Raw genomic sequence first — 12,747 nt, forward strand, 5'->3', positions numbered from 1 at the left:
TTCAGTTGCAACAGTGTTATGGTATTACAGCCTGATTTCTAGAAGTCTAGTGAAAAAGAAATCATTTGTTCATCTTGGAGATCTCTTTGCATGCAGCTTTTGGCTGCAGTAATAGTTCTAATTCATACATGTAACATTTTTCATTCGTTCAGTTCTCTGATTTTATTAGCTGAATTCCTGCTTCTTTTATTGCTCACTGTCATCATACAGGCAGTATGATCTGGGAGAGGCAGGTGAAGACCAGAGAACTGGGAAGTTTTACACATCTCTGCCATAAAACATTTTTTGTAGGTTTGCATTTTGCATATACTGATAATCAATTCCTTTTACATTTAAAAAAAGACCAAACCCCAAATCTTTAAAACGCAAAATTCCACTAAGAGGCATATTTCAGATGCCTTCGTAGTTAAAATAACACGTTACCTAAATTTAACCTGCTTTTCATATGTGAGGATGTTATAGGTGCTAGGGAATGATGTATTGTTTATATGTGGAAGAGATAACTGATGTTTCATTGCAGGGAAGGAGACTGGTGGGAAGCAAGATCCATTGCTACGGGAAAAACAGGCTACATCCCAAGCAATTACGTAGCTCCTGCAGACTCCATTCAAGCAGAAGAGTAAGTCACCGTATCCTGTCAATCTGTTCTTATTATCTATTCTACACTTTGTGCCCTGTGATGATACTATTCCTTTAATTCAGTATATGTAACATTGAAGGGTAAAGTAGGATAATGCTGCTAATTAAAGGATAGCAATGATACTTGGATGATGTCAAAGGTATAATCATTAGTAAGTGTGAGGTGGACGGATACTCATGCAAAAGTTTTCTGCCTGCTTGTTGTATGTAGGGCTAAAGGAAAAAGGATGGGAGAATACAACAATGAAGATAAGAATTGGGGGACATGCATTGTTTCATATAAAGCAAAAAATTATGTTTTTTAATTAAAGAGTTCACACACCATCAACTCTAGGTTTTTATCCTTATTTTTGCTTGCCAAACCGTAATTCAAGATGAGCTATATCCTTGGTAGCACCTAATCTTACATTTTAAAAAAAAAACATTTGTGTGGACAGTTATTGCTAATCTATTAATCTATAACCACTTTTTGGTGACAAAATTGTTAGGCACACTAAGGACTACTATGAATTGGGAAAGCTGTGTTGCTTTGGGTACCAGTACTTCCTACATTAATTTACATAAAAACAAAGATCCCAGAGTGCTTACAGAATCACATAAAGTTAATGTGGGAACTGTGAGTTGCGGTACAGTTTCAGGTTATGCTTGTTCCAGGGGATTAATTGTATTTGTTGTACTAGAAATGTAAAGCTCCACAGCTCTTGCTTTCGATATACAGGCGTGGTACTGCCAATAAGCAATTCCCCAATACATGATCTGCGCACTTCTGCGTTTGCTACTGCACTTCTGGGAAAAGTGCCCGATTTCCAAGATGTTTCCTGAATCTCCAGCTGAGACTTTAGCATGTTGCTGCTGCTCTCACCTGGCTCTTTGCTATTAAAAAGTGACTGCATCAAAGATGCACTGTTATTTTATGCCCTTGATTTTCAGCAGCTTTTAAAATTATTGATTTCGGATCTTTTGAAAAAAGTTGAGGTGTTTGGTTTTGGTTTCTTTTTTTTAACCTATGCGATAAAAGCATATTGTCATTACAGCTGCAGTGGTGGTAAAATGGAAACGATAGCTCTTTGCAAACTAAGAATGCAGTGTTTCTGCAAAGAAAGTATTGCTCTTAAAGACTGGCAAAACAGGGATTTGTCATAGGTTTATGTGATGACTGGAGGTGAGAGTGAGGGGTGACAAGTGAGGAAGCTTTTCTAAACTGACTGTTTTAAAGAACTAGTGCTAATTTTATTAAATATCACCACAACATTTGGAGTAGAGTTCATTTGCTTTAAAGTTCATTTGTTAGTCCTGGGCTTTGATAACATTTATAGGTTCTGTGTTGCGATTGCCATTGGAGTTATAAGTGCAAAAGCAATACACAGCCCCAGGGTGCTAGGATTTTCTTTAGGTGGTCTTTACTAAGCCTGAATGCATTTATATCACAGACTTCTTGTGATGAGATCCATATTGTCCATGTGCCTTTTGAATGATACCGTAATATAAATGTTTAATGCTCACAAAAAGAACAAGTAAATTCTATAGGTAATGAAATAAAATAGCACTTTAGAATATAGTTTGTAAATTGTTGTAGTAGTCTGGGGAAGAGGCATTTTCATGCGAAGTAATTAGCTAGGATTCAGGTTTGCACCAATAAGATTATAGGTTACATCCAAATTCTCAGGTGTATGTACACTCATATCCAATTCTAACTTTGCACTTCCACTTAAACAGTCAAACTGCAAATACAATAAAAAGTAAGAATAAGTTTCAAATTCCTAAGTGATTGCACAGGCCATTCTGTTCACAGGCCAACAGAATGATCCCTCCTTACCTACTTTTTTCCCCCCCAAAATGTTTCACCCGCAAAACCATTGTTTTGCAGCAGTTTCCAATACTACTTTTCTTCTCGCAACATTCATGAAGCCAGATTTGCTTGATGCTATGATGGTGCCAAATTAAAATGTTTGAAATTTACACTTTGCATCACATTGACTTCTGAGGCACACGATCAAAATAAAATGTAGTTTAAAATAAGTGTTATTCTGAAGTCTGAGGATTCACTGGGAGATGGACCTTAAAATTATCACTGTCTCAAGACACAGCTGTGTGCAGGCAGTTCATCAGGGACATGTGGGAGCATAAAGGAAGAAATTCCTTTTGTGAAAGAACTTAAGGCAAGAAAAAACTGTTTTAAAACATGTGCATACTTTTCAGTATCGGAATGATGCAACAAAGATGGAGTGTTACTCAGAAATAAATACCTACCACAGGGTTGTTTCTACATTATCAGTAGAAAAAAGTGCTTTCTCTACTGAGGTAGAAAAGGACAGGAGGCAATAGAAGTTGAAACAGGATTGGTTCCAGCTGGATACGAGAAACCTTTTTATCCTGAAGACAGCCAGACAGGGGCACAGGTTGCCCAGGTTGGCTGTGCAGGGTCCATTCTTCAAGGTTTTCAAGACTGGAGTGGACAATGCCCTGAGCAACTAGGTCTGAGCTCATAACTGACCCTGCTTGCAGCAGGAGGCAGGACCAGAGACCTCCCGAGGGCCCCTTTCAACCTGTATGAACCCGTAATCCAATTATATGAAAATACTGTTTTCTAACATAGAGCCAAAACTTCTCAGAGAAGGTCGTTTCAGCTGCTGCAGTGTTTTGAGTGTGCCACCAGCGTGTCATCTGATTCAGCTTGAACTGTGACCTTCTTAACCAGAAGGAGGGTGTTACTTGAAATATTAAGTCCTGTTGATGTCTGTTGTTAAACCATCAGAAAAACATAGTATTTATGGATAGAGGCCTCTTCACATGTATTTTGCAAACAATAGAAACAAGAGTCCTATAGAAATAGGTCATCTTAATCTTTTGATTATATGGATGTCATTGCTTTTGTTGATGTATAACTGCTTTGGGATATTGGTAGTCCAGTCAATGCTTGAGATTTCTAAATCTTGTATTTATAAGATTACCAAAGCATAGGAAGCTTTTACTTACACAAATTTCCTTTAACATTTTCTAGGTGGTACTTTGGTAAGATGGGCAGGAAGGATGCAGAAAGGCTACTTTTAAATCCTGGGAACCAGCGTGGTATTTTCTTAGTAAGAGAGAGTGAAACCACTAAAGGTATATATATTTATGTATATCTCTTCTCTCTCTCATTCCCTTCTTGCCTCCCCACTCCCCCCCTGCCCTGCCAGGGTGGACATGATGAGTATTTCCATGTCTATCACATTTTACCTGCGTGCACACATGTATGTGTATAATGGCAGTGGGGGAGATACGTTAAATATGTTTTTTAATTTTTGGTGAAAAAACAAGTATGACTTGTTTCCTAGGTGCTTACTCGCTTTCCATACGTGACTGGGATGAGGTCAGAGGTGATAATGTGAAACACTACAAAATCAGAAAACTTGACAATGGTGGATACTATATCACAACCAGAGCACAATTTGAATCGCTGCAGAAGTTGGTGAAACACTACAGAGGTAAGCCCAAGTTCTAGTGTCCTAATGCTACCTTGTGCTTATCATGAGGAAGAAAAACTGTGTATGTAGCCAACTTTTAAATTTCACAGTAATTTTTTTTTTTTTATTTCAACAGACAGTAAATCTTTTTATTAACATTAGGGTGTTACTTTTGTTATAGTCTTACCCCTGCTTAACAACAAAGCTTATTTTTTCCGTTTTCCAGAACATGCCGATGGGCTGTGTCATAAGCTAACAACTGTGTGTCCCACTGTGAAACCACAAACACAGGGACTGGCAAAAGATGCCTGGGAAATTCCTAGAGAATCTTTGAGGCTGGAAGTTAAGTTGGGCCAAGGATGTTTTGGTGAAGTATGGATGGGTAAGAGCTTAATGTGACACCTTTCAGTTGTTTGCGTGAATGTTTCCATAGTATAGTAAATAGTAAATCAGTATTGGGATCTGAAAAGATAATCTGCTAAAAAATTGAAAAGTACCAATTACGATCAGTCACATAAAGGTAAATATAATATTCAGTATAGTTCTAATTTATAATTATACTGTTAGCTAACAAAACAGAAGCAAAACCAAACAGTTTGAGCAGAAAATCTCTTTGGTATTGTAGGAGAGAATAAAATCTACTTTGTTTCTCTAGGAACATGGAATGGAACCACAAAAGTAGCGATCAAGACACTAAAACCTGGTACAATGATGCCAGAAGCTTTCCTGCAGGAGGCTCAGATCATGAAGAAATTACGACACGACAAACTTGTTCCACTATATGCTGTTGTTTCTGAGGAACCAATCTACATCGTCACTGAATTCATGACAAAAGGTGTGTGACAGAATAGTTTGAAGATACTGCATTTAAAAGATTATTTAAGATCCCAGCAACAAATTAAATGTTTAATTATGTTAGGTTTAAGCTGACTGGAGTATAAGTGGTAATTTTGATTAAATTAAAATGAGCAACACTTGACCTACTTGAAGCAGTTTTGATTTAGATCGTGGGTGGAGGCATGATTTTTTTGCACATCTGTGTCACCCTTGCTAATCTTCCAAGTACAAGATTGGGTTTTTCTCTCCTCATTTTTTAGTGTGTACTGCCTGTTAAATTTAAATTGGATGGTGTAACTGGGTATATTGTTATGAGAATACACCTGCCTGTGGACAGACAGCGCTCACAGTGACAGAATCAGTTGGGTTTTGGGTTTTTTTTTTAGTTTTTCTTTTCCAGCAGTGTAATAGTAAACTTTAAAAAGGTTGAGCAGGTTTTTTTCCAGACTCCTTCCTTAATCTCCTTGTTTTCAGTCTTTCATCCTTCTTCCCTTGCTCTATATCATTTCCCCCTCCCCCTGCTGTGGAAACAGATTTAGAGATTTAGGCTGAATGTAGAAATAAACATCATAAGCATATTAGTGTTAAGAATCATCAGATTTTCAAGTCAATTATTCCAGTTTTACAAAATGCCGACTTCTGTTCACTTCACAGAGAAGTTTTGCTACCCTGGTAAGAAATAGAAACAGTGTTAAAGTCCAAGAGAGTAGCTGGTTGTGTTCAGTACTTTGCCACAAATATGTGGGTCTTTTTTTTTTTTTTTTCTTTGGATGGGGTTTTTAAGCACTGTATAAATTTGAAAAGGTAGAAAGGAATAGAAAATATAAAAAGTTCCTTCTGTGTTGTTGTTGTTCCTAAGTAACGTTAGACAGTCTTGGTCAGATCTTAAAGCTGCCGTGTAAAATCAGTTTTCATTGTTTAGAAATAGGTTTTGGCAAGGCAATCAGGAAAAAAAAAAAAAAAGCTTTATAGCATTCTGCCTAAGAAAAAGTAAAGATTAAAACCAGAACTGGGATGTTACCTTGCAAAAGCAGAAGTAAAGAATTGGAAAGGTTACATGTTTGTCTAAGTTATGGATTCAAAATACCATTGGAAGCCTCTGTTTCCAATTTAAAACTTCTCACATTTTACCAAAAAATAAAACCTCTTTGGTGGTTCATACTTGAAAGTTAGTAGAACAATTTTTTTTTTTCCCTTTTCCTTTTCTTTCTCTTTTTACAAGAGAAAGAGTTGTAAAAGAGTTGGGTAGAACTGCACAATACCCAAATTTTTTTCCAATGTGGTCAGGTTACTAGAGGTCAATGTGAAATCTTTTCTCCTCTTCGGTCCTTTGAGCTCATGAACCAAGATGGGAAAAAGTTTGTGAAAACACATACAACAAACATGAGCAGCAGTGTGGGTCTGGCCTTCCATACTTTCACTTTCAATGTAAAAATATGGCAAGTGACTACAACCACATCGGAGGTATCTTAATCATGGCTACAGCCATGAATCCACTGCAAGATCTGCAGTTCAGTGATTTCCACCCCCCCCCATCACCACACTTGTAATTTTGTTGTTATAATTTTGAGTGTGATGCAACTGATTGGTTATCAGTCTCCACCAGTTTCTTAAGAAAGAGATCATGTTCCTATACCCTTATGGCATAATAACACCTGTAGGGAAAACGGTTATGTCAGAGACAAAGTTTTACCACGTGTGTGGTTATTACTGTCATAAAAGGAGTGCAGATCCTTGGAAATAATTTCAAATGCTACTCATGTTGTAATGTTCTGGACATGATTGCATTATATAAATGGGAGAAGATAATATATCGTTAAAAATGTAAGGAATAAAAAGCAACAAAATAAAAGCAACAATTTCAGAATCATTTCTCTAGTATATAATTGGAGCTGGCAGAAGAGTTTAAGTAATGGATAGGAGGTTTTTTTGTTCAATTATAAATCTCACTGTGGAAAAAAGTCCAACTAGGAGGTGCATTGATACCAGGAATATTAGAAAAATCCTTATGTATTGCTACATAATCATCAAACAGCAGTCTGTTTCGTTAGTGCTCTTTTATCTGAATTATTGAAATGAATTCCAAAATACTTGAGTAAAACCTGTACTAACTAGTTATCAGGGCAGAGTCAACTGGCATCACACATAGTCATTGAGTTATGTATTCTGTTAAATAACAGGTTTTCAAACACAGATTTTGGGAAATGAATGTGTAAATCATAATGTCTAGGAAAAAACCACAACTCATTCATGTTTTCAGGTAAAATTAATTTTTTGGGTTTTTTTGGGGTTTTTTTCACCCCAAATGTGTCATCTTTTACAGGCAGCTTGCTAGACTTCCTTAAAGAAGGAGAAGGGAAATACTTAAAACTCCCACAGCTGGTCGACATGGCTGCTCAGGTATTTTGTATAAACCAAGAAAACTGTATTTTGTGCTTAGAGAAGAGATTTAAAACTGTATGAGATACCAACTAAATGTAAATATTGAGTGCTCTGGCTATTGTATGCTGTTCTGTCTTACATCTTCTGTGTAAGTTTGTAATTTGTCACGAATAAACAGTCTGGTTCCCAATTAGCAGATACTGTATAGCCAGACACACTCTGATCAGTGCTGTCACAAGCTCTTGCTATGCTATACTTCCTATACTTATACAATGAGAATGGAGCTAAGATAAAGGGGTACAGCTTAATGCTTGGGAGAAATGTATATAGTCATGAAAAATAATCTTTAATAAAACTTTATTTTTAAGATTGCTGATGGCATGGCTTACATTGAAAGAATGAACTACATCCACAGGGATCTCCGGGCAGCTAACATTCTTGTAGGAGACAATCTTGTGTGTAAAATAGCAGACTTTGGTTTAGCAAGGTTAATAGAGGACAATGAGTACACTGCAAGACAAGGTAAGACTGGTTTATTTACTGAATAAATAAGACCAGTTACTTTCAAATTACTTAGAAGTATTACATTTAGCAGAATGTGTCTGTGTATTCTGTCCACCTGAATAAAGATTATATATATAAGTGTGCTTTGATAGCTATGTTTAGGTGTCCCCCTTGCCTAAGTGCAATTTTGGTAAACTTTTTAATGTTCAAAATTATCTGGCAGTTTGCTTATGTTTTCAAAAAATGTTTTTAGGTGGGTTTTTTTGGGGTAAAACTTGCTACAGTTTGAAGAAAGCTGAGATTCCAGAGAGGTTGCTCATCAGATTGTGAAGATCATCACACTTTTTGAAACATATTTAATTAAGAATCCTGGATTCTTAGCTGCTTCCAAAAATTGTAGTCAGTAGTTGCTGCCCTACTTTGAAACTGGTTTCCAGTTTGAAGTATTAAAATCCTCAACCACCTTGAATTTTGTCAACAGAGCAAAATGTAAAAATGTTTTGAGTGCAGTATTCTTTTTAAAATATTTTGGAAGTGTAAGCAAATGATGCATAAGTAAGGCGAAATTGAGTATCTGTCTTTCCAATGTTTGTAGGAGCTAAATTTCCAATTAAATGGACCGCTCCAGAAGCAGCATTGTATGGTCGGTTTACAATCAAGTCAGATGTGTGGTCATTTGGAATTTTACTGACAGAGCTGGTAACAAAGGGCAGAGTGCCATATCCAGGTAAGAGGAAAAATTAGTACTTTTTTTTTCCTTTGTTGTATTCAGTGCTTCTGAAGCTCCCTTTCGTACTTTTTGCCTTCATTCAGAGTCAACATTTGACAAGCAGAGAGAAAAACTTAGTCACGCTTCACTGGTTGCTTTGTTCACAAAGCTGCTTTGTTTTATTTACAGATTAACTATTATGTATTTTTTAAAGTGTTTTAAGATAGTAGCATTTGTAAATGTGACTGATATTTAATTTCAGATTAGTGTTTTCCTATCTGTTCCTGAAATTTCTACTTTTGACATTTTCCCAGGCTACAGTGAGCATCAGTAGAGTGAACCTGCTAGACCAGTTTTTGAAACGTAAACATATGTAACATATTTTGACAGATACTTTCCTCTGACTGGGATTTGTAAAGCAGTTCTGTTAGGTATAAAATGCCTTTTTCTTGGCCTGATTTCAAAATAAGTGGACCTTGAATGGAACCTAAGGCAGGCAGAGGAATTTGTGCTTGAGCTTCCTTTTTGAAAGGGCAGGCCCAAGGCAGTGGGAATGAGAAAGCATACAAATGGAAGAAGGACCTAGAATTGATGAATTACCAGTGTAATGAAATGATTTTCAGAAAATGTGTTTAATGCAAAATGTAAAAAATTAATTCATTATAAAGCACATTCATTAAAGGTTCTGTTATGGTAGATTCACATGCATTGCAGCTGGAGAGACACTTGAAAAACTTTTGGAAGCTGTTCTTTGCATGATGTCATTCAGAGCTAAAATGCTTTCCTTTTAGGGATGGTGAATCGGGAAGTTCTGGAACAAGTGGAACGTGGATATAGGATGCCTTGCCCACAAGGCTGCCCAGAGTCTCTCCACGAGTTAATGAAACTGTGTTGGAAGAAGGACCCTGATGAGAGACCAACATTTGAATATATACAGTCTTTCTTGGAGGACTACTTTACTGCTACAGAACCACAGTACCAGCCTGGAGACAATTTATAAGCCAACAGTCTATATAACATGCACAAATCTGCCAAATATAAAAGACTTGCAAAGAATTCCTGACGTCTATAAGGAATCAAAGGAAAGAAAATCTTCGCTACTTTGCATGCTCTTAATGGCAAACTGGAATTTCATAATGCAGTTGCACAAAACCACTTTTAAAGTGTTATAATCTAATTTACCAATGACATGGTTTTATTTTTTCCTTTTTCCCAACTTATTTTCAGGGTCCAAAGGAAGCTTACTGAAAATATGGGGTAGAAAAACAAGTGTTGGTGTGAACAATAGCAGAAAAACCAATGTTTCAAATCCTTTATTTTCCCAACATGTGATAATGATTTGACTAAAGAGGGAATTGTCTGGAATCAGTGATCTTGGGGTAAGACATTTCTAAAGCAGAACAACTTTGTGGGACCAAGCAGTTCTATTCCAGTTCTGTAAAACTCCCTGTGTTCAAAATTACATGTGTGTGCACCCCACCCCCCAAAAAAAAATGGTACAACTGTATTTGATATATAGTCTTGATCTTTAAGCTTCCTCTTGCATGGACTTAATTAGGGTAGGCAGGTTAAAAGAGAAATTGGAACAGTGAATGGCAAACTTGATCTAAATGGTAGACCTCAGTAGTGAAATTAGAGAGCATAATGCACTGTGTTAATACTTGTATTAATATAACTGGAAAGTAGCATGAGAGATTTTTCTTTTTTCTTTCTGCATAGCTGATTAAGAATAATGAAGGTAACTAGAAAATGAGGTAATATTTTATAAAATTGTGTTAATAAAGTATGATGATATTTGAACTTGAAGCTATGTAATACAATCAGGGGGGGAAACCCTTTAGTCTTTTAAGCTCCAGTCCAACGGCGAGCTTTTATATGGGAAGACTACCTGAACAAAGCTCACCAGGAAAGCAAGACTGAAGCTGGTAAATGGCCACTTTTTAGTCCTTTTTCAGAGACAGGTTTGGTACTGTTGTATGTGGCTTATATGTGTTAACAAGGGTGGGTGCCACAAATGCTAGCTGTCACTGGTTCAGGGATTTGATTGCACTTTTGCTTTTCTTGACTATTAAGACACACACACAGTTGCTCTTCCCACTTCTGCCCTTCCTACAGAATTATTTAACTAAAAATAAACAAAAGAAAATGTGAAAGTTTAAAAACTAAAGGGATAAAATATATTTAATATTGTCCGAATATAGTGGCATTGAAATTTGCTGGCATTCAGCCCAGCTGACACTACATCTAGATTTATTTTCTTTGGCTACTGACATATCAAGCAATAACATCATGTGTTTTACTCAACAATTTGCATGAGGTTCTTGAATTTCTGATCAGGCTTATGTACTTTAATTTTGAAACACTAAACTCTTACTTAGGTTGGAATTCATATTATCATTGTTAAGCTATCCAACAAATGAATTTCTGAAAACTGGTGATATAGTTCTGGTACTAAACATTCTTCATGAGTTTACATGAATCCAACTACCAAACAGATCTTTGTAAGGACAGTGCCATCATTTTTCATTTTCCCTCATCATTGCTCATCACATGTACATCTGCAGTTATCGAATTTTAAAAGGGCTTTATGTAAGAAAAATAAAAATAAAACAAAAAAAACCACACACAAAAAATACTCAAAAAACCCAAAAAATAAAATGGAATTTTAACTTTTCTAAATATTTTAAAATGAATAACACAATCATATCAGTTTATGTATTAATACAATTATAACAAAAAATGCCAAAAATGACACTGGCATTGTTTGGATTTTTAATTACTGAATGGAACAGTTCATTGTAATAACACTTGTATAGTAAAGGAATAAAACACTAACTTAATGAACGTGTTCATTGTAAATGGTTGTGTATTATAAGACTTCTCCAAAAGAGTTTGTATGTTTATGAAAATTTATTTGTTTCACCTGAAGACCTTGATGTGGTTCTTACCCTAACAGAGTTTAAAATTCACATTCACACTTTTTATATAAATAGTAATAAGTTTAATTATGTAACTAAGTATTTTTATAAAGTATGGCATTGTTGAACTGTTTTGCAGAATTGGTTCAAAATAAATTTCTCCTTGATTGCATCTGCTTATTTGAGGGTGGGGGGGAAAGGTGGGAGGGGCACAAAAGCAGAGTAGCCTTCATATTGAGGGGAAAAGGAGTGGAATAAAACCTACATGAGTTTTGGGTGTATTTTTGTCCTCTGTAAACTATTTTAATGTATTTTCTTACAAGATGCTGAGTTCATGGTGCATTATTGCTGTGAAGGAGACATTTTCTAGAGCAGTTCAGAAGTCCTTGGCAGGAATGGGCTAGAACAATGCTGTCTGGACTTAAAACTACCCCCCATGATGGACAGGCAGGCAGACAGACTTGGGATTCTTGTGAGAGCAAGTCCAATGTAGACTCTCAGCTGGTGGTCACTGCCACACTGTAGGACAAGCACGTTTTCTCTCTCTTGCTTTACCTGGTATTAGCAGCCACTGTTGATTTCTGTGCAATTTTTCAGGGATTTTTATACATTTGTTCTTGTGATAGCTGATGTTTTATCTCAACTTCATTGAATGTTACCTGCCTCAATGACCAGTACAACTCAGACTGTAAATTCTGACCTGTATATACAGTGCCACTGTAGATTAAGGAGCTAGTACTGTTTTGAGTTTCAGTAATAACTAATACAGCACTAAAACCATTCTTACAGAGCCTACAAACTGCAAAGTTTACTGTATTTTTAGTATTTCCTGTAATGTAATTAATGTTTTATTATTTTTAATGACAACAGTCATGTAATTTCTGGTAATCTGTACTGTCCCCATTGTTCATCAGAACCTTGTGATACCCATTCTGCATGCTAGGCCTGCAGATTGTTTGTCATGCATTGTTTTAAGCTGTCATACTTTACTTTTTCATACTATTTTTGAGTAAACTTCCAAACATAAAAATGTGTATGATCCTACTATTTAGGTAAGATACATCCCTATTTTAGCATAAAGCGTTATGAAAAGAACCTTATCTGTTCTTATACTTACAGCCACTGAATTATCATTTCACTAGGCTTGTGAGTAGCACCCCTAAAAAGTAGCATTGGAAAGGTCCTTTTTAAAAAAAAAAAAAGTCTCCTAGAGTTTGCTGATGGGTAGAAACAAGATGGAATGCTATCTTATCCATAGTTATCTACAATACTGTTTATTCTAAAACACATTATACACAGCTGGAATGAGTAG

At 36.1% G+C, this 12,747-nt stretch overlaps 1 protein-coding gene across 5 annotated transcripts in view; it reads left to right on the top strand.

Moving 5' to 3' along the window:
- Positions 1 to 11,607, top strand: part of YES1 (YES proto-oncogene 1, Src family tyrosine kinase) — a 51,908-nt gene extending 40,301 nt beyond the window's left edge. For all 5 annotated transcript variants that reach the window (XM_074879042.1, XM_074879051.1, XM_074879033.1 and 2 more), the window contains 9 exons: positions 521 to 619; positions 3,641 to 3,744; positions 3,957 to 4,106; positions 4,312 to 4,467; positions 4,741 to 4,920; positions 7,246 to 7,322; positions 7,673 to 7,826; positions 8,404 to 8,535; positions 9,309 to 11,607. In XM_074879042.1, the coding sequence (XP_074735143.1) occupies positions 521 to 619; positions 3,641 to 3,744; positions 3,957 to 4,106; positions 4,312 to 4,467; positions 4,741 to 4,920; positions 7,246 to 7,322; positions 7,673 to 7,826; positions 8,404 to 8,535; positions 9,309 to 9,517 (1,261 nt within the window). In that variant the 3' untranslated portion in view covers positions 9,518 to 11,607. The remainder of the gene's footprint in view (positions 1 to 520; positions 620 to 3,640; positions 3,745 to 3,956; positions 4,107 to 4,311; positions 4,468 to 4,740; positions 4,921 to 7,245; positions 7,323 to 7,672; positions 7,827 to 8,403; positions 8,536 to 9,308) is intronic.
- The last annotated feature ends 1,140 nt before the right edge of the window (positions 11,608 to 12,747 follow it).

Source organism: Strix uralensis, chromosome 1 (genome assembly GCF_047716275.1).
Source record: "Strix uralensis isolate ZFMK-TIS-50842 chromosome 1, bStrUra1, whole genome shotgun sequence".
Taxonomy (NCBI): Eukaryota; Metazoa; Chordata; class Aves; order Strigiformes; family Strigidae; genus Strix; species Strix uralensis.